General features: G+C 41.6%; 3 protein-coding genes across 3 annotated transcripts; all 3 read left to right on the top strand.

The window, feature by feature from the left end:
* The first annotated feature begins 434 nt into the window (after positions 1-434).
* Positions 435-4,320, top strand: LOC143325071 (H-2 class II histocompatibility antigen, A-U alpha chain-like). Its single transcript, XM_076737959.1, has 4 exons — positions 435-486; positions 869-1,135; positions 3,123-3,407; positions 4,154-4,320. The coding sequence occupies exons 1-4, from the start codon at positions 435-437 to the stop codon at positions 4,279-4,281; spliced, it is 732 nt and encodes a 243-aa protein (XP_076594074.1). The 3' UTR covers positions 4,282-4,320.
* A 1,564-nt stretch (positions 4,321-5,884) lies between these two features.
* LOC143324363 (rano class II histocompatibility antigen, A beta chain-like) lies at positions 5,885-10,336 on the top strand. Its single transcript, XM_076736752.1, has 6 exons — positions 5,885-6,009; positions 7,312-7,581; positions 7,830-8,111; positions 9,368-9,479; positions 9,626-9,682; positions 10,264-10,336. The coding sequence occupies exons 1-6, from the start codon at positions 5,943-5,945 to the stop codon at positions 10,334-10,336; spliced, it is 861 nt and encodes a 286-aa protein (XP_076592867.1). The 5' UTR covers positions 5,885-5,942.
* A 1,311-nt stretch (positions 10,337-11,647) lies between these two features.
* LOC143324362 (vitelline membrane outer layer protein 1 homolog) lies at positions 11,648-15,754 on the top strand. Its single transcript, XM_076736751.1, has 4 exons — positions 11,648-11,857; positions 13,419-13,531; positions 14,590-14,896; positions 15,716-15,754. The coding sequence occupies exons 1-4, from the start codon at positions 11,648-11,650 to the stop codon at positions 15,752-15,754; spliced, it is 669 nt and encodes a 222-aa protein (XP_076592866.1).
* The last annotated feature ends 2,391 nt before the right edge of the window (positions 15,755-18,145 follow it).

Genomic DNA, 18,145 nt, shown 5'->3' with positions numbered 1-18,145 from the left:
TGCAAACAAGCAATGTGAAGAAATTCCTGCTGCCTCTGGGAAACTACTGAAGTGTGATAGGACCTGAAATGAACAGGGTATTCCATAGCTTATGAAAACACAAGATAGTTACTGTAAACTTGGTATTTTAAGTAAAAAAACAAAGACATGTTGAACTTGTTTTCTCCTGACAGGTGTACATGTTGTGGTTATGTTTTTCCTCCACTAGGTGGCAGCAGGTACCCGTATTTAAATCTGTGTTTGATCTTCCCTCAGTGTTTTACAGGTGGAAACACTGTTGTCACTGAGTTCCACGCACTGATTGGTTTGTGTTGTGAGGAAGTCACCTCAGCATATCAACACAATAGTACCAGTCTGATGTTTGGGAGGGACGAGCTGCAGGTACAGAAACCCGCTCAGTTTGTTGTCTGTTGGACCTGAAATGCAGCATAGTGATGAATCTGTTGCCAGTTCTGCTGTTTATTTTTCTTCCAAAATGCAGTCAAGGTAAGTTTTTGTAAACATACATTACTCATGATTGTAAGAAGGCACTGAGAGTTTTTGTTTTCATATGTGTAAAAGGCCAAAAAACCCCCCAAAATATGAAGAGAAGTCGAGGATGCAGGTTGGTATGAGAACGTCACTGTTCCATTTAACAGCTGTGTTTTGCAGGCCAGCTACCTTTTCTACAATAGAAATCATGGTTGGTTACCAGCCAGTGTGGCTGATGGAGCCAAAAACTGACAAATTTTAGTTGCAGCTTGGATGATGTCCAGCGTTAATTCTCCACAGCACAGACACCAGATTTGCTCACAAAAATATCTGAACAGCTTGACTACGCATTGCAACCATCACCATGTCACGTTATGTGTTGTTAATCTTTCCAAAGAAACTGCAGGGAAATACTTGCTCCGCTTTCTGACCTTCTGTCAAAAGGATGTGCCGGGGGACGGCCAGTATGATATTGAATTTGACGGCGATCAGCTCTTCTACATTGACCCCGTCACCTATCGGGCATTCCAACGTCTGCCTGAGTTTGCAGAGCAGTGGAGCTTTGATCTTGGACTGGCCCAAGATGTATATGTGTCCGTGGGTACCTGCCACTACAACATCCCACGTGCCATAAAGGGAGAAAATAATCCTCCAGAGGTCATAGGTGAGGTACTGAAACACTGGGTTTTGACTGATATTATGTGACTGAATCTGTGAGCCTCAGCAAACCTAATTAAAAGTCACCTTTAGTCAGCGGTGGAAGAAGCATTCAGATGTTTTACTTCAGTGGAAGTACAAATACAAGTGCAGAATACTCCATTAAGTCAAAATCCTGCGTTCTAAAGTTAAAGTGCAGAAGTGTTATCATCAAAGTGTACTTAAAGTATCAAAGGAAAAGTACTCTTTCCGCATACTGATGTCCTCTGTGACTGATGTATTATTGTATGTGACATTATGAGATTGTTACCATTGCTACTTCAGTGTTTCCCAATCCAGCGGTTGGCCCCCCTCATAAGGGCCACAAGATAAATCTGAGAGTGATTAATGTGAGAGGAAAGAAAGATGAAACACATCTCTGCTACACAGATTTATATCCATATATTTAACTTGGTCCAATCTTTGCCCTGCTTTTAAAAATATTGGATAATTTGGCCTCAAACAGTTCTTTAAAATGAAACCATGTGAGAAGTTGAAAGGCGAAATCTCCCTTTGATGGAAACAACAACAACAACAACCCTGAAGCATTTGGAAAATGACAAGAGGCCCTGACTCCGCTTTTTTAGTGAGACAACAAGACAATACGGTCGGGAACCACAGGTTTTTATTTTTAACAATGTGTTGAATTCTTTATGCGTATATGTTTTTTTTTATGCGAAGCCTTGATCTGCAAAGTAAATAGTAAATACAGCTGTGAAATAAATGTAGTGGAGTCAAAAGTGCAGTGGTTTCATTTGAAATGTGGTGCAGTAGAAGTAGAACGTAAGAGAAATTAGAAATACTCGAGGAAGTACAGCACTTAAGTGAAGTTACTTCCCACCTCTGGTTTTAGTCTTGAACCAGGATTAAGGAAATGCAGATAAAATCAAGTTTGACGCTGCTGGGTTCACCTTTCCAAAACTCAAACTAGATAACAGCTAAATCCGACAGAAGTCAGTGAAACTCCTGCAGGGTAACGAGAGGAACGGTAAGCTGCTGTTAAACACGAGTTAATGAGAGGGCGCTCTGCTGTGGATCACAGGCCCTCCGGGTGTATAATCATGCAGGTATTTTCAGTGCAGGTTAAAACGTCAGTCATTGTTTATTGTGTTGCAGCTCTGCACTGGGGACTTTCCATGAATTAGCATGAGTTTCACATGTATCTCTGGAAATCTTCCCCTGGTCACAGAAATCTCAAAAATGTTTTTTTTTTCCTTCTCTTTTTTTTTTTTTTCTATAAGCCACAGCCCATAATTTAGCTTTTGATAACATTATCAAGGTTGGGCATAGAGAATCTGTCACTTTCAATGACTTTAAAGTGGCTAATTGATATTTTTTTCTAATAAGACAATGTGAAAACAAAGGGACAGTGTGAGAGGAGCTGCTTCTAGTGATGACCTGAATCTGCAGCTCCGCTCAGCTTTATGGAGCTCTGCAGTGAGTTTCAGCTTGTTGTTTATCCATCTTTACCGTTTTGGATCAGTCTCACCGTTCCCTCTGCATCGTTTTCAGCCGCAGCGGGCAGCTGTTTTCATCAATAAAGCTCTGAAAACACACTGTACACTACCAACACAGCACCAAGCAGCAGACAGACAGCTGGTGAACACAATGGAGCCTTTAGCAGGAGTGTCTAAAAATATTAAGCTGTGAAAGATGTATGTGTTGGAGATGCCTATTCACATCCTTCTATCTGATGCAGTTTTTCATGCTTTGAGCTATGTTTCTTACTTCTGTTTGAGAGAAATCTTAATGCACAAGCATATAAATGTATGTCAGACAACATTGTGAGAGGACCATGAAATGTTTTGAGTGTGGAGGCTCTTTTAATAGCATATTAATGCTTGTGCTTGTAGAATAGGATGTTTAAAATATCATACATAGGTGTATTGTTGTGATACATCTGGCCAAGTTGTCTAACTTTATCTTTTTTCTGTCAAATATCAATCCACCTGCAGACAGTCCCACCTCCCTGATCTTCCCCAAGCAGAAAATAGAACTCGGGGTCCCCAACACTCTCATCTGCTTCGTCGACGACCTCCATCCGCCCATAGTCCAGATCATCTGGACCAGGAACGGGCAGCAGGTGGACCAGAGTGAGATCAGCCAGACCAACTACTACTCCAACAGCGACTTCAGCTTCCGCACCTCGTCCTACCTGGACTTCACTCCGCAGGAGGGCGACATCTACTCCTGCAGCGTGGACCACGTCAGCCTGCAGATGCCTCTCAGCAAGTTCTTTGGTTTGTCAGTCATCATATGACCAGTGGGTGTAAAAAAGGGAAGGGGATATTAGTCCCTTAAATTTAATCTAGCACCATCACAGATTGGAATTCCACTATATCGAATATTTTGGTTTATATGCATGCAAAAATAATGACATTCACATAATCCTCAGATGAATTTTAGATTTAATGCTAATGCTAGTCTGAAGCACAGGCTCCAGCCATCGGAGTCAGCCACCGCCAAGATGGTGACGGCTGCAGCCGCTGCAGCCTTCACCGACTTTGCTTTGTTTTAATCACTCAAATTTGGCTGTGTGGTTAATAACACACTTTTCTATGGTGTGACAAGCTCAGAACACATATTTGTCATTGCTTTACACAGAGTTTAAAGCCCATGTTAACATGAAGTTAGCGTTTAACTCAAATCACTGCTGTGCTTTGAATACAGAACAAAGCCACAGTTTGGCACCTGCAATTCACAAGTGAAGAGTCAGATAAATGTGATTTAAATACTTTAAATATTTTCAGACAGTTAACTGATAAATTGAGCATCTGTAGCAGAAAGTAGGGCTTTAGAGATGCAGGTGATGGATGGTATTATAGGACTTCTGTTAAATATTAAACATCGGCAAGTTGGCAGGATATCACTGGCACAAAGTGTTGGCTACAGGCGGCTTTAGTAAAGACTGATATTTGCTTTTAAAAACTCACATCAGTAAAGCTCTCATGCTATCTGTGTGTGTGTTTGTGCTTTTTTCCCACAGAGGTTCAGCTACAAACAGACTGGCAGGTAGAGACAGCAGTCTGTGTTTGTGGTGTGATCCTGGGGCTGATAGGAGTTATCACAGGACTCTGGTTCATCAAGAAAACCAACAAGTCCTGTCAGGCGTAACACACATCAAGACAAACACCTGAATCTCCAGGACAGACGTGTGATGGTGTGATTCTTTTCCTCTGGGAGTGAGATGGAGAGAGATTTCTTTTTGTCCCCATCATAGTTTCATTTTTTACACCTGCAATGTTTCATGTTGTCTGTTTTTTTTTTTTTTTTTAACATTTTTGCAAAAACGCCAGCCTCAGCTAAAAAAAAAAACATCACTTCAGATCAGTAGATCAGAATAGTTGGTAATAGTAATAGAAATATCAGAATAGCTGACGTTTTGGCAAATATGCTTTTGCTTTCAGGCAGAGAGTTAGATCACAAAATTAATACTAAGGCTTCAGCCAGGAGATGGTTAGCTTAGCTTAGCACAAAGACTGGAAACAGCTCAGCCTGGCTCTGTCCACCTTCAGAACCAGCAAGACTAAAGCTCACTTAGGAGAAAGCAATATTCTGGCACATAACCCCCCCCCATAAAACGGCAACTTGTTGTCCTCACGCTTCAGTTCTTGTTTGCATTAAACAACAGTTTTAACAAGTCACTTAGTGAGTGAGTGGAATCGGGGATGTCTTTCTGAATTTTCTTCATAAAATGTACACAGTGTGCTAAGATTATCAAACTGGTGATGCAGATAGTTTTTTTCATTTTCTTTCATTTTCCAGTAAAATGTATTTATTTTTCTAATAATATAAATAACATAATGCAGAGGTTTTACCCACGTTTTGCCATATTGTGGCACAGTGACAGGTTTGCTGCTTATATCGTTTGTCACATACAAACAAAACTCATGAAGCTTCCCTTCATGAGTTTTGGAAACGTCTGTTCCTGTAAAAAGTCCTGGATGTCAAAGAACATGCGAAACACATTCAAATGAAAGAGAACAATTCCCTCACAGGCCCACTCACGTGTCTATTAACCCTTCGTCACTGCCGCTTCACTGGCACGTTCACAAAGTCACTATGAATTATCACAGCACCGACTAAGCTTTTGGGCAGATTGCTGGTCCTGCGGTGACTGCCTGACACAAATGATCAGTAAATACTGTTTGTCATATCCGCTCGCTCGTGTTTCAGTACTGGCACAGAATGGCGACGCTCCAAACTGCCTCTGTTCTCTGCTGGCTTTATTGGGCTTGGGCCTGAATCTAATTATTTTCACAGTGATTGATAAGATAGCTGCCACATTTAATATGAAACTATGTGAAGCCTCTGAGGGACGAATTTGAGTTCTCACATGAAAATGCTACAGCTTTGATTTTGCATTGAAAGTGTATATTCAGTGGTGAAGAAATAATTCATACATTGGATGCAAGTAAGATTAAGACTGTGATTGGACTCAAATCATAAAGCAGAGAGAACAAATTGTGTACCGAGTGTCGATGCTGATTACTGCAATAACAGGTGCTGCATTGCAAGTAGAGTAAAAATAGACTGACAGCCTTTCTGTTTTGCTCATTTACAAGTAAGTGTGGTATAGAGAAATTATTGTGAGTGTGAAACAAAATCCCAGCTGTGACAAAACAGGAAAGACCTGTACATCTCAGCATAAACCTTTGCGTCATTTATTTTGTGAGGAAGTTGGATGCAGTTCAGTTTTTGAGCTTGAGAGATTTGATTGAGCCTTTGCATGCAGCTTGTGGTGAACTTCATATCATATTTTCAGTGTTTTAGAGATGATGGGGCTTTATTTGTTGTACAAACTCACAGTCTGTGCTGTCTTACTCTGCACTACACCAGCAGGTAGGTTTCCTCATGTATTCCTGTTTAACGTTAGCTATTATTAAAGTATACTATTATATTACTTAGTTTGATGAGTGGTACAAAAGGTTCATAAAATAACAGAAACACCTGATAATGCAGTGCATAAATGTGAGTAAAACTGATTTGCTCTTGCTCAGAGTTAACATTTTATTGTTGAGTTGATTTAACTTGAGTTTTTAAAGAAAACATCCTGTCATGGGTTTGTTTTTATTTCAGTTATGATTGAGACTTAAGCTCTTTGTAAACTGTCCGATGTTGCTCTAAAGTGAGACTCTGTGTCTTTGGAAAGATGGAATACACTTTCCTCTTACAAGTGAAAAGTTGGATTTCTAAGCATTAAAAAAAGCACTCATGCTGAATTCAGTACACTCAGGACTTCAGCTTTGTTCTTCTGACTAGCAGCTAATGATGGCTAACGTTTTTTCAGCGTTACACAGACACTGCAGTAACTGACATGATCGTTTCAGTTCACTTTTTACGACACCGCAGTTCACTGTTTGTGGCCACAGTGGCTGAAGTGCTCACACATGAAGAGGAATAGCTTCAAAAACGATGACATGTGCCAGGTTTCACCCGACAGAGCCTCTTTATATAAAGTCTCTGACAAGAAGGAAACTTCCCTTTTACACAGTGTTTCTTATAAACTGTGGAATATATGTCAGAATTTATGTTATGATGTTGTCTGTGATAAATTATGCTGCTCTATAGTTTTCGTACTGCAGGTTAGGTTTAAGCGTTGTAAGTGTTGCTGCACACCTGGTGCTAATCAGCCAATCACTGCAGGGTGGAGGAGGGGGTGTTTGTTTCTTTTCTTTTTGGCCATGAGTTGTTGCAGTTCAGACTTGAGTGTTGTCTGTTTTTGTCTTTGTATGGGAGTGCATTAACCTGGATATTAACCCAGCAGCACCACAAACCTCAAAACTCATTTGAATTAACACCTCTGATGGTCTCACCATGCACAAAACACAAGCTTAATCAATAATTAATTGCAGCAGAACAGCAGCTGTTCAGATATTTCACTCAAAACCACAAATATGAACCTCATGGTGGCATTAGAGGAGAAGTCAGGGGGTCACCAAAGTCCATAGGCTTCATCCTCTGGGCACCATGAAAGCTGGAACTGAATTTTATGCTGACCCATTGAATAGATGCTGAGATATTTCAGCCTGGACAAAAGTGGTGGACGGGCCGACGTGCTGCTCACGTGGCTAAAAAGTGACACTGATCAGCAAATTTGCAGTAAAAAAATGATCGTACCAACTGCTTTTCTGTCTGTTACAGGCGGCTATGTGTATCAGATGATATATGACTGTGAGTATGGTGAGAACATCACAGACATGGTCTTCTTTGTGAAAAACATATTCAACCAGGAACTAATGACCATGTATGACTCTCGGGTTGGGAAGTACGTCGGCTTTGGAGAGATGGGCCTGAGGAACGCAGCCCATTATAACAGTCAGGGTTGGAAAATGCTACTAAGAAAAAATCAAGTGGAGACGCTTTGCAGATACAATGCAAGATTATTCCGAAGGAGCACACTGGATAGAAAAGGTGAGTTTGTGTGATTTCTGCTCTTGAGAAAGCTGAGGGAGCAGGACCCTCACGATGCCCCTTCATTGGCTTAATTTGCTTCATGGGAGAAGGGAAACAATTGTTCTCTCCCCATTCTTTAATTAATTGGCTCGAAGGAAGCTGTTCTGCCCACGACTCTCTCCTCTGCACTCTTTCTTGAAGCAGCCTCTCTCTCGTCCAGCAGGTCGTTTAGCTAATTTTGTGCTCTAATCATTTTTTCACTCCAGTGCGCCCGATTGTCAAAGTCCAGCAGACCAAGCCAGCTGGCTACGGGGAGCAGTCCATGCTTGAGTGCAGCGTTCTGGGTTTTTTTCCTCAGGAAGTGAGAGTGAGCTGGCTGAGAGACGGGGCGGAGGTCAGCACCGACGTGTTGTCTACGGATGTCCTGGCCAACGGGGACTGGACCTTCCAGCTTCACTCTTACCTGGAGCTCACACCCAGAAGAGGGGAGAGGGTGAGCTGCAGGGTGGACCACAGCAGCCTGAAAGAGGGCCTGGAGGTGGACTGGGGTATGAAGAAGCATGATTTTCTATATTTATATATATAATAACAACAGTACTCATAGAGTTTAATTGATTTTTGACATTTAGACTCCAGCATTTTAACAGAATGCAGGCCTTTGATGGCAGGAAATAGATCAGCATCCCCCCTCGAGACTGTCTAGATTCCCATAAGACGTATTAACGTCACCTGACAACTCAAGGAGGTTGTATGATTACAGAGTTGGTTGTGTCAGGGTTAAAAATACTGTGCATTGACAAACTGACAATATATCCATTAAATTAGGGTTTAATTATAATGAATGATGGACTTAAGCTGACTTGTTTGCTTGGTTTTCAGGCACTTCTGTGTGATTAAGCTCCAAGTCAGACACATAAGAGCCGTCACCAAAGCTCACTTTGGACATGAATGCCATTCACAAAGTGGAAACTCATAATTATGATAATTCTGATATGACATGAAGGCAGCATGATGGCTGTGATGGGGAGGGGGTGGGTTGCATAAGTGCTCATTATGAGGCCTCTGTCCCTCCCTTCAGCCTCAGATGTTCTCACTTCCCTCAGGTCCTTGCATCTGTACGGGGCTTTCCAAAGCTCTCCTCCTGTCCAGCAGTTGTCCCCTGTGTGTTCCTATCATTTGACCTCCACACCTACCTGTTCACCTGCTCCTCAGTCCCTCTTCTTAGTCCTTATACTATCCTTACAGCACTCACTCCCTGCCAGCTTGTTTGCTGTGTCCCCGCTTCTTGTCTACCACCAGAATCATTACATACTAAGTCTGAGCGACACATATTTTCGCTTCATCTGATGGAAAATGTAATTACTGAGGAATTTCAATGCTCATTTCAAAGGATACCTTGTCTTCTTCCTACCCGTGATTGTGTAATGTTCAGTTTTAATTTTCTATAATGGAAAGAAAACTTAACTGAGGCCCACAGTTTTGAAGACAAGCGTGTGTCTTAGAAATAATTAAAAACAGGACCAGTGTGTGTATGATAAGGAACAGATTGCTTTATTCCTTAATTTAAAATAATTCCATTAATACAAGCATTTCTCCAGCAGCTTGACGGTCATTAATTTATAACCCTGACACTGTGTAAAACATAAAACAGAATGTAATCATTTGCTAATCATTGCTGACATATACTCAATTGAAAACAGCACAAAGAGTGGCCTGTCGAATAAGTAACTAAATATGCTGATTTACTGTAGGATCTGTGAGCAGACTGAGTTGTCACTGTCATTATTTGTCTCACTTCCTGCAGACGCCTTTGAACTGGAGGCTAAATACCTGAAAAAGACAATGGGGATCATCTCCTTCTTCATCGGCTTCACCGCAGCTGCTGGTGGAGCTGCTTACTACTGGTGGAAACGGAGGTGTGTTGACGTCAGCGTTTGCATTATGAAACCGTTCACTTATCTTTTGTGCAGTGCTCATTGTTTTGAGACCAGACTGTGAAAATTGGTGTAGTTAAGTTATGAATTAAAACACGTCATCAGGTTTTATAACACTTTCTTTTCAGGTTTGACTTCAGCCCACTGAGCAGACATGAACAAGCATCTCCAGGCCATCTTTCAGAGTTTTTAACAAAAGGCAGTCGTGATGCTAAAATGAATCAAACACCATCAGCTGAGGGCTTGGATTAGGCTGCAAAATAAAGTGTTAAAGGTGGCTGTGGCTGACCCACAGAGGGAGGAGATAAACGGCATCGTGGGAAGATGACAACTGGCTCCTGGCCATGGCACAGCGCCTCCTTTATCATGGATGTCAACCAAGGACTCGGCTGACATATTATCCTTCAAAATGCCATAAATAGCTCCAACTTTGTGTTACGATCATTTTGTTAGATTGAGGTGTCACAGTAAGCGTCTCACCTGGGACTAAGAGTCATCATCTTTACTTGACATGTCACATCTGTGCATGTTGGATCCATGTATGAAGGGTTTTGAAACATCATTGAAATGATGGATTATAAATCCTGTTAAAGAAAAAACTAGAATCTAGAATTTGATTAGAACGACAGCTTCTTCTGTTTAACTTTAATGACTCAGCAGTAGGACAACAAAACAATGACAGAGTACATAATAAACGACCACATGGCCAACCTTGACTATTTCCATGCCACTGGTTCCCAACCTGTGGTTCCTGATCCCCACTAAGGTCGCCAAAGCTGCACGAGGGTCGTGAGGCCCTCCTGAGTTTCTCACAGGATAAGGACACGGTGAAGACCTGAACACAAGCTACAGCCTTCAGTCTCTGTTTAACAATCTCATCCTGCGTTAGAAATGTACAGTTAAAACAACCAAAGAGCTAATAGAACAATGGCCGAGCGTCAGGGGGGAAAAAACGCTGAATTTTTCAAGAATGAAGCCTATTAAGTATGTATGCTTGTTAAAAAATTAAAATAAAACATAGTACAGGCAGAGAATTATATAAAGACTTCAAAAATATCAGGAAAACTCATCTGTGACGCAGTATTCACGTGGTGATCCACAAAATAAATCTAAATAAATGCTGTACATTGGTAAGCACGGCTGTGTTGAAAATGCTGCTGAAAGGAGGCTGAATGTGGACTCACATTGATCAGTAATCCACATCAATTTAAAAGGAGATAACACGTTGATGTTGAGCTTGCAGCTTGTTACGGCTGTCCCCAAATTTCCCAGAAAATGAGTGATTGCAAGTCCTCAAATTCTCAGGTGCTATTTCAAGGACATGTCCTCAGTGGTAGCCATGGTGCTGTCGGTACACTGTGGATGCATTGAGAACAACCGTACAATGAATCTATTTACAGACAGCCATGCACAGCTCTATGATAGAAGATGCTAAAACCTTCAGCAGATTAAAATTCATCTGGCCTGTAAAGCTGTTTATTCAACCTACCATCCGAGCTAAACATGCAGGAAATGTAAGAGAGTTTTTGTTATTTTCTTGAGTAAAAGCATGAAGATGAGTGTATGAATGCAGCGATAGCTTTATCAGTGACACCCTTATCTCGGTTAAAGTTTTCCTGTTTTCCTTATTTTGGTAAAAACGGGCTTCCTCAGTTTTTATCTGACACCAGTGATAAGGTGTGACGTCTGAGCAAAACAAACAGCTTCCACCTTTTCTACGAATCTCCCCTTTACTGGCACTGCACTTCTCAATCTACACATTATTAATCTTGGAGCAATCCTTGCAGCAGTTGCTTGAAAGACTTCTGAACTGTGAGGGTCTTGTTGCTGCAGAGCCTCATCCTGTGGGCTATAGGTAGCGCAGACATGTGGACACTCTGCTGGCTGTAGATGTAGAAATATTACATTCAGATTAAAAGCATACTGAAATATGAAAGCTGAAAGAATGATTAGACGCATAGCAGAGACCTTTTGTCTTTGAAAGTCATGGAAAACACCAGCTGGTCGTTCCCACGCCGCTCTGTAAATGATCCATCCTGATAACACTGGTCTATTTTGGAATTGACTGGGGGCCTATAAGAGCTTTGGCCTGGACCAACAGTACTTGGTAGTTGGCATTTCATAGTGACACACGACTCACTGCTGTCAAAATGGCAAGTCTGCTCACCGTCGTGGCCCTGCTGGCTGTGCTGTCCGGTGGGCTCTGTGAGGAAAAAACCTTTCTGCAGCGCGCTGGTATCGCCTTTAAGAACAGACAGTACAGATCCATACTTACTGTGAACAACGGAGAGAGGTTTGGAAACTGGACCTGGCCTGAGATGTGTCCTGACAATTTCTTTGCCGTTGGCTTCAGTGTCAGGGTAAAGACACCGGCTCACACAATGACTTCACATATTACAGATATTTTAATCAATAGAAGTACTGTGATGAGGTGAAGAAAAAAAAATATTGTGCCGAACTGTTTTAGAAGTCCGGCTGATGAGCTTCGGTTTAAAAAAGGAAGGAAAACACACAACAGGCAGATATTTAAAAGACAGAAGTTGCTCACTCATAACTCTAAAGCATTTATTTCTACATGTAAACGTTTCAGCAAACAGGATAAGAACAGCACTCACCTGACCAGCGTCATGGCCAGGACAGGTGTTACAAATCAAGGCAATCAGCTTGAGGCTGGTTGAAGGTTCAGCTTATACTTTATTTCTTTATCTCTACATTTCTTTATTTCTATTGACACACACACACACTCACACACACATATATGCATTTATGTAGCAATGTTGCAGCTTTTGCCTCATCATGTTTGATATTGTAAATTTAGCTTTCATTAGTGGCTTTCAAGATTAGAAACGCTTTCACTGTCATTGTTTGAGCTTTAATATTGAGTTGAAGCTTTATTTGTGCTTGAACGCAGAGTGTTTTGTTTTTGGACTTTTCTCATGTTTCTGTCTGATTTGATAATGTGGACATGTGATGGGTCTTCAGTTGATTGCCTTGATTGGTGACATCTGTCCCAGTCAGTATAAATACCAGTCAGACGTCTGCAATCTCATCCTGAAGATAAGAACCAGAAGATGCAGATCTTAAGAACTGTTTGCTGAGGTTGCAATAAATGCATCAGAGTTATGACTTTCCTTTTCCCATTGAGATACCTGAAAGGGTTTGAAAATGAGGAAATGTAATTTCATTTCAAGCACATATACTCATTTATATCAATAAAGCAGTTTTTGGTTGCTGTAGTTGTTCCTCCTCTTCTTACAACAGGAAGCGATTCTTTGCTAATTTGACTTCAGTGTAAGAGATGAGGAACAGACGTCCTCCATCTGACTAAAAATCCATTAACTTCAGGCAAAGCTGGCGAGGCTTGAACAGTCAAATCAAATGGCTGTCGTCTACATATGCTGTCTTCTGTGTTTAATGTTCACTTAGTGTGTTATTATTTCTCCCTGCAGCTCAGCAACAACACCAACAGGGAAACACAAAGAGGGAGTTTGTTCTAAAAAGACAAACTTTGAATGAAATGCATATGATTTGGCTTACTCGCACTGTTGAAGCCTCGTGTTAATTTCACCTGAAGTTTAGGACTGTGGATTCGTCTCCTCTCTTTTACTGGATTTATGAAGAGTTCACAGCCAACATGGAGGGGAGGAACAATTACAACAACCAAAATCAGGGTGTGGGAATGTGAGGATAGTTTTAAGACAGACCTGAAAAAATAATCTTGACAGACCTCAAAAAACTAAAAATAGTCCTTTGTGTGTTCACCTGGTGCAGAAAAACGCAGCCACTCAGATGAACTCCTATACTGTAACCTGATCCCTACCTTCACAACAAATGTGGCTGCTTTGCCAGAATAAGATGACAAGAAGAAGCTGGTTTGACCTGAGCTGTTACTGCTTTGGGAACTGTTGTCTGTTTCCTCAGGTGGAGCCTAATCAGTACGGGCTGGATGACACTGCTATGAACGGGATCCGCCTCATTTGTGCCAAAGAGGAGGACCGAAGCTTCCTGTACTCCATTGAGTCCCACACTGGCTAGTAAGTAGCTCACAGTGGTACCAGTGTCTAACAAGGCTCCATTTCTAAAGGGTTTATGAGTTGTAACAAACGGCTTTATTAATGGTTAAATCATTTATTAATGCTTTACAAATCAGTTATATGCAATTAATATATTACATAGACAGACATTTATCCTTTCTTTTTGCTCATAGTGCAGTGATAAATGTTGGATATCCTTTAATAAATGCTCATCGGTCACTTTTTAATAAGCAAACAGTCAAGCCAGCAGTTATAAATGTTACTTGCCTCAACCTGCCGACGGTGGCTGAGAAAAACTAGTGCTGGTTTGTCCATTCTGGGCTTCTGTAGATATAAAGAGCTCATTCCAAGTAGATGAAAACACAGCTATTGTTATTTTTAGGTGATTATACACTCCTGAAAATGTAACTAGGAATATGACATCTAATACTACCCAGATGTAAACTGCTTTTGCAGCGATGAACATTACGTCAGCTGTCCTGCTGCACCTGCATGTGGTTTGTTTCTCCTACAGAAGAAGTCAAGTTATCTACATAATCTTCTGATGTGTGTAAAGTTTCTGTATCCTCAGAAATGTTGGTTTCTGTATGATCTGTTGATACAATAATTAAATTTCATGGAGCCAGTATTCCACCAGAGGAATCCTTGATGTTGAGCAGCAAGGAACAAGTCGTCCCTCATCCTCTTTGAGCATGTCTGCCACTTAAGCTGAAATGTTTTTATTGGTGTCTTTAACTATGCAGCTGTTTGTTGCTGTGGCCAGATCTATCCTGTGAAAGAGATCCTTGATCTCAGTGGGCCTAACCTGGCTGTGCTATAAAGGTTAAATAAGAATTAGATAAATAAAGTAGGTACTTTGAAAGCAGCAGGAAGCTGGACTGGCAGCTTCCCATCATGTTCAGAGGGGAAATGAAAGCACCACTTCTGCCAGGATTGCAAATTAGGTGTTCAGATGTTGAAATGTCTTGACGTCCCTCCATCCCACATATTGGATCCTCTCCAGACCCCCCCCCCCCCCACCCACCCATCTCTAATGCGTTTCCTGCTCTCTCGTCCAGCTTCGGTGATTGGTCCCAGCCCCAGTATTGCCCCAGAGGTGTGCTCACCTCTTTCCAGATCCGCGTGGAGCCCCATCAGGGCCTGTTCGGTGACGACACGGCCATGAACAACATCAAGTTCCGCTGCAGCAGCAACCCGACGCTCGAGGGGCCCGGCACGGAATGGGGAGAGTACGGTCACTGGAGCGAGGAGTGTGTCGATGGAGGAATCTGCGGCATCGAGAGCAAGATGGAGGAATACCAGCATGCCCTCGATGACTCGACCCTCAATGATGTGCGCTTCCATTGTTGTGCCAAACCTCTGCAGGTAAGACACAGGTTAAATAATGGAAACCAAAGCTAAGAAACAGCTGACTGATCAATGACCAGTGCTTGGGGTGAAATTTAAACGGCATCATTACTCATTACTTTTGTCTCATGTGTAAATAGTGGACAACTGCAGAGGACAGCGGACAAACGCAGCTGGTTCCCCCAATTTTCCACTTTATGGTCAAACGGCACAAGCTTGATTTTCATCATAGTGATTGTAATGTTTCTCATCTATACTGAAGAAACTTGGGTTCGAATGGAATCTAATTATTCATCATCTCCTGTAGCAAAAGCCAATACAGGTGTAGCTTACAAGTAAGAGCACTAGTTATTGCTGCCCTCTGCTGGTTGGGAGTATTAATAACTCTGTTCACTATAGTGATAATGGGTGCAATGATAGATCAAATTTGAGTTGTCTTGTCTCATGCTGTACTAAAATAATACATTTATGTGCGTACCGAAAGGACAGGACAAAAATAAGTACAGAAGTATTATCAGTGAAATGCCCTGTGAGTGTAACATGAAATGGAAATACTCAAGTACAATTACCTAAACTTAAGTATTGTACTTGAGTAAATGCACTTTGCCTCTTTGCACCAGTGGTTGCAGGATATCTTGCCAAGCACAAATGTTGCTAAGAAGGCGATCTTAACACATGAAGCCAGTAACATCTGGCAGTGGAGAATGTGTTTGTAGCCAAAAACACAGCAGAAGTGGTGTTTTTAGTGTTTTCTGACTCACAGCCATTCGAGTGGCTGTGCCCGAGGATTTCTCATTAACTTGAGAGTGTCTGATGATGACATGAGATGATCTCCAGATGTTCCCAGACGATGAAGATGGAGGTCTGGCTACTTGAGGAACGTAAGCACCAGCTGGTCCTCGGGTTTGGAAGTGTTCTGGTATATTTCAGCAATCGGTATCAGCAAGACCGTCAGGAAACACTGACACATAATATCCCAGTAGATGGAAAAAATACGCCTTGAATATGAAATTTCAGAAGATAATATATTTCATGGCTGGCTCGCTAATGCTGCTTTGTGAAATAGCGCCCTGGTGTTAATTTTCAGCCGTGCCGTGCTGCATGTTCCCCACTGATAAACACTACAGAGGTGAATTATGTCAGAGAGCACCGTCAAGTGTGCAGTGTTTAATCCCGGTTACATAGACTGGAATTAGATTTGTTTGTGCTCTACCTCATTAACCTCAAGAGGATGATGAAAGGTTAAAAAATCACCGTGCACTTACTGATTTTGAACTGATTGTTTTCAAGCATGAATTTGTTATTGGGCTGTTTGAATCCCAAAATACAACAAAGGAAATATTTGTGTTTCCTCTCAGGTTCACGCCTTTTTTAGTTTTTAGATGAAATAATACAAATGCATTATGTTCTGTATATAGACGATATTTCTGTGACAGGCATTCAGTGCTGTTTATGAACTTGTGTCTTTATTTGCAGTGATCGGCAGGTGAACAACAAGCAGACCTGAGCAGTTTGATCCAGTCTGTCTTCCAACAACCTGAACTCAAGGATGACAAATAATAAAAAGCTCATTTGAATCGCTGCTGTCTCTTTGATGATTTGTCAGAGACTGAAGGTTTTGATGTCAACAGTATCAGTTCCTTCCTTTTCAGTAACTCAAATACCACCAAGATCAGAGTTTCGAGCAGTCTACGATAAACTGACGGTTATTTGTCAAAACACTCAGCTCTCTAAACAAAGTCGAGTGTCAGCTTCAGCAGGAAACACAGAAGGATTAAAGAGCGCCGCTTCACGTCAGGTCCTCGTCTGAAGAGCCACGTCACCCCCCCCCATCACCTCTCATCAGCGTGAGAGCAGCATGTTTTCATATCCTGTCTAATGAACCAATGAGCTCACAGCAAAGCCATAATAAGCTTGAGCAAGAAACAGAGCCGCTGACACAGGCATTTCCCACAATTCCTGCAGGAACTGAGGTAATTAAGAAATGACAAGAGAGGGGATATTAATTAATTTACAGTTTAAGGCCTGACAAAGGTTGATAAGACAACGATTGGCACACACAGAGGTAATTGTGTTAATTAATCGTAGAGTAGTTAATCTGCTAACAGAGTGTGTGCGGAGGGTTGGGGAAGGGAACTCGAGGACGTTATCAAACGCTGCAGTAATGGTTTTCAGAAGATTCTGCAAGTCAAAGCAAAGTGATTATAGTCTTTAACACACAGCTACAGAGAGCCTCTCTGTTATGGTAATTAATACACTCATGCTGACCCCATATCTGGGTTCAAAGTGTACTTATTAGAGCTAGATGCTCAAGTGCACTCGTTGGTCTGCTTCGAAAAACAGATATGCTAAAATGAGCAGAAGTGTTGACAAGATGCGAAGCGTGCGCTCATTTCGAGTGAACAATGTAAAATGAAACTATCCATCGTGTGTTTTTGTCTTAAAATTTCAGATGAACGCCCATAGAAGTTCTGACAGCCCTCACTGACTTGCTCTGGTGGGGCCGTCATTACAAACACGTGCTGTGCAGCCAAACTTAGTTAAAACCTACAGAACTTTCCTTTAAATTGCAGTGGAGAACTGAAAAACACCATAAATACCAGGCTGAATTGTAGGGAGATAAAATGATGCACAAAGCATCTGCATTGTTCCCACTTCATTGACCGATGCAGCCATAAAAAACATCTGTCTGTGATTTGAATATTTAATTCTGTGTAAACATAATCTAGCCTGAATGAAGATGCAGAACAAGCTGACACATCAAATATATGATACCGTCACACAGTATGGAATAAGATGATTTTTAATAGCCTTTTTCTACTTAAAGGGGTATTCCACCACCTGACAGCTGAGAGACAGAGGCGAGATGTTCTCACTTTCAGACTTGGCCAAGCTCTGAAAATTCTGGATCCTACATTTTGCACAATGCACCCAATAATGTCTTTTATTAGACCTTCCCTGTCTGTCAAACGCCTTTGTCTTTTTACTTTTAGTACAAACTGCGGCTGTCCTTACAAAGTGTGTACTGCTGCATGCAGTATGTATACAGTTGGGGAATACTTCTTCATTATAATATCGTGCGTTGAACTCTGACCCCCTTGCATCCCTCATGGTCCACAGTGTGAAATCTGAAATGAAAAGAAGTATGCGACATGGAAAGGGTGTCAAGAGCCTCACTGGAGCCTTTGACAGCCACTAGATGGCACTGCTGCGTCAAGTGGAACCTTAACCCACATCTCACCAGAAACAATGACTTTTATGACACGA

This window comes from Chaetodon auriga, chromosome 8, assembly GCF_051107435.1.
Source record: "Chaetodon auriga isolate fChaAug3 chromosome 8, fChaAug3.hap1, whole genome shotgun sequence".
Taxonomy (NCBI): domain Eukaryota; kingdom Metazoa; phylum Chordata; class Actinopteri; order Chaetodontiformes; family Chaetodontidae; genus Chaetodon; species Chaetodon auriga.
Note: the sequence above shows the minus strand (reverse complement) of the source record. Positions and strands in the feature narration are given on the sequence as shown.

Excerpts from the sequence above, each read along its gene's own strand:
- LOC143324363 (XM_076736752.1), top strand. The coding sequence starts at position 5,943 with ATGATGGGGCTTTATTTGTTGTACAAACTCACAGTCTGTGCTGTCTTA. Across the intron at positions 6,010-7,311 it reads ACTCTGCACTACACCAGCAG|GCGGCTATGTGTATCAGATG; the intron begins GTAGGTTTCCTC and ends TGTCTGTTACAG. Across the intron at positions 7,582-7,829 it reads GAGCACACTGGATAGAAAAG|TGCGCCCGATTGTCAAAGTC; the intron begins GTGAGTTTGTGT and ends TTTTCACTCCAG.
- LOC143325071 (XM_076737959.1), top strand. The coding sequence starts at position 435 with ATGAATCTGTTGCCAGTTCTGCTGTTTATTTTTCTTCCAAAATGCAGT. Across the intron at positions 487-868 it reads TCTTCCAAAATGCAGTCAAG|AAACTGCAGGGAAATACTTG; the intron begins GTAAGTTTTTGT and ends ATCTTTCCAAAG. Across the intron at positions 1,136-3,122 it reads TAATCCTCCAGAGGTCATAG|ACAGTCCCACCTCCCTGATC; the intron begins GTGAGGTACTGA and ends ATCCACCTGCAG.
- LOC143324362 (XM_076736751.1), top strand. The coding sequence starts at position 11,648 with ATGGCAAGTCTGCTCACCGTCGTGGCCCTGCTGGCTGTGCTGTCCGGT. Across the intron at positions 13,532-14,589 it reads ATTGAGTCCCACACTGGCTA|CTTCGGTGATTGGTCCCAGC; the intron begins GTAAGTAGCTCA and ends TCTCTCGTCCAG. Across the intron at positions 14,897-15,715 it reads GTTGTGCCAAACCTCTGCAG|ATGTTCCCAGACGATGAAGA; the intron begins GTAAGACACAGG and ends GATGATCTCCAG.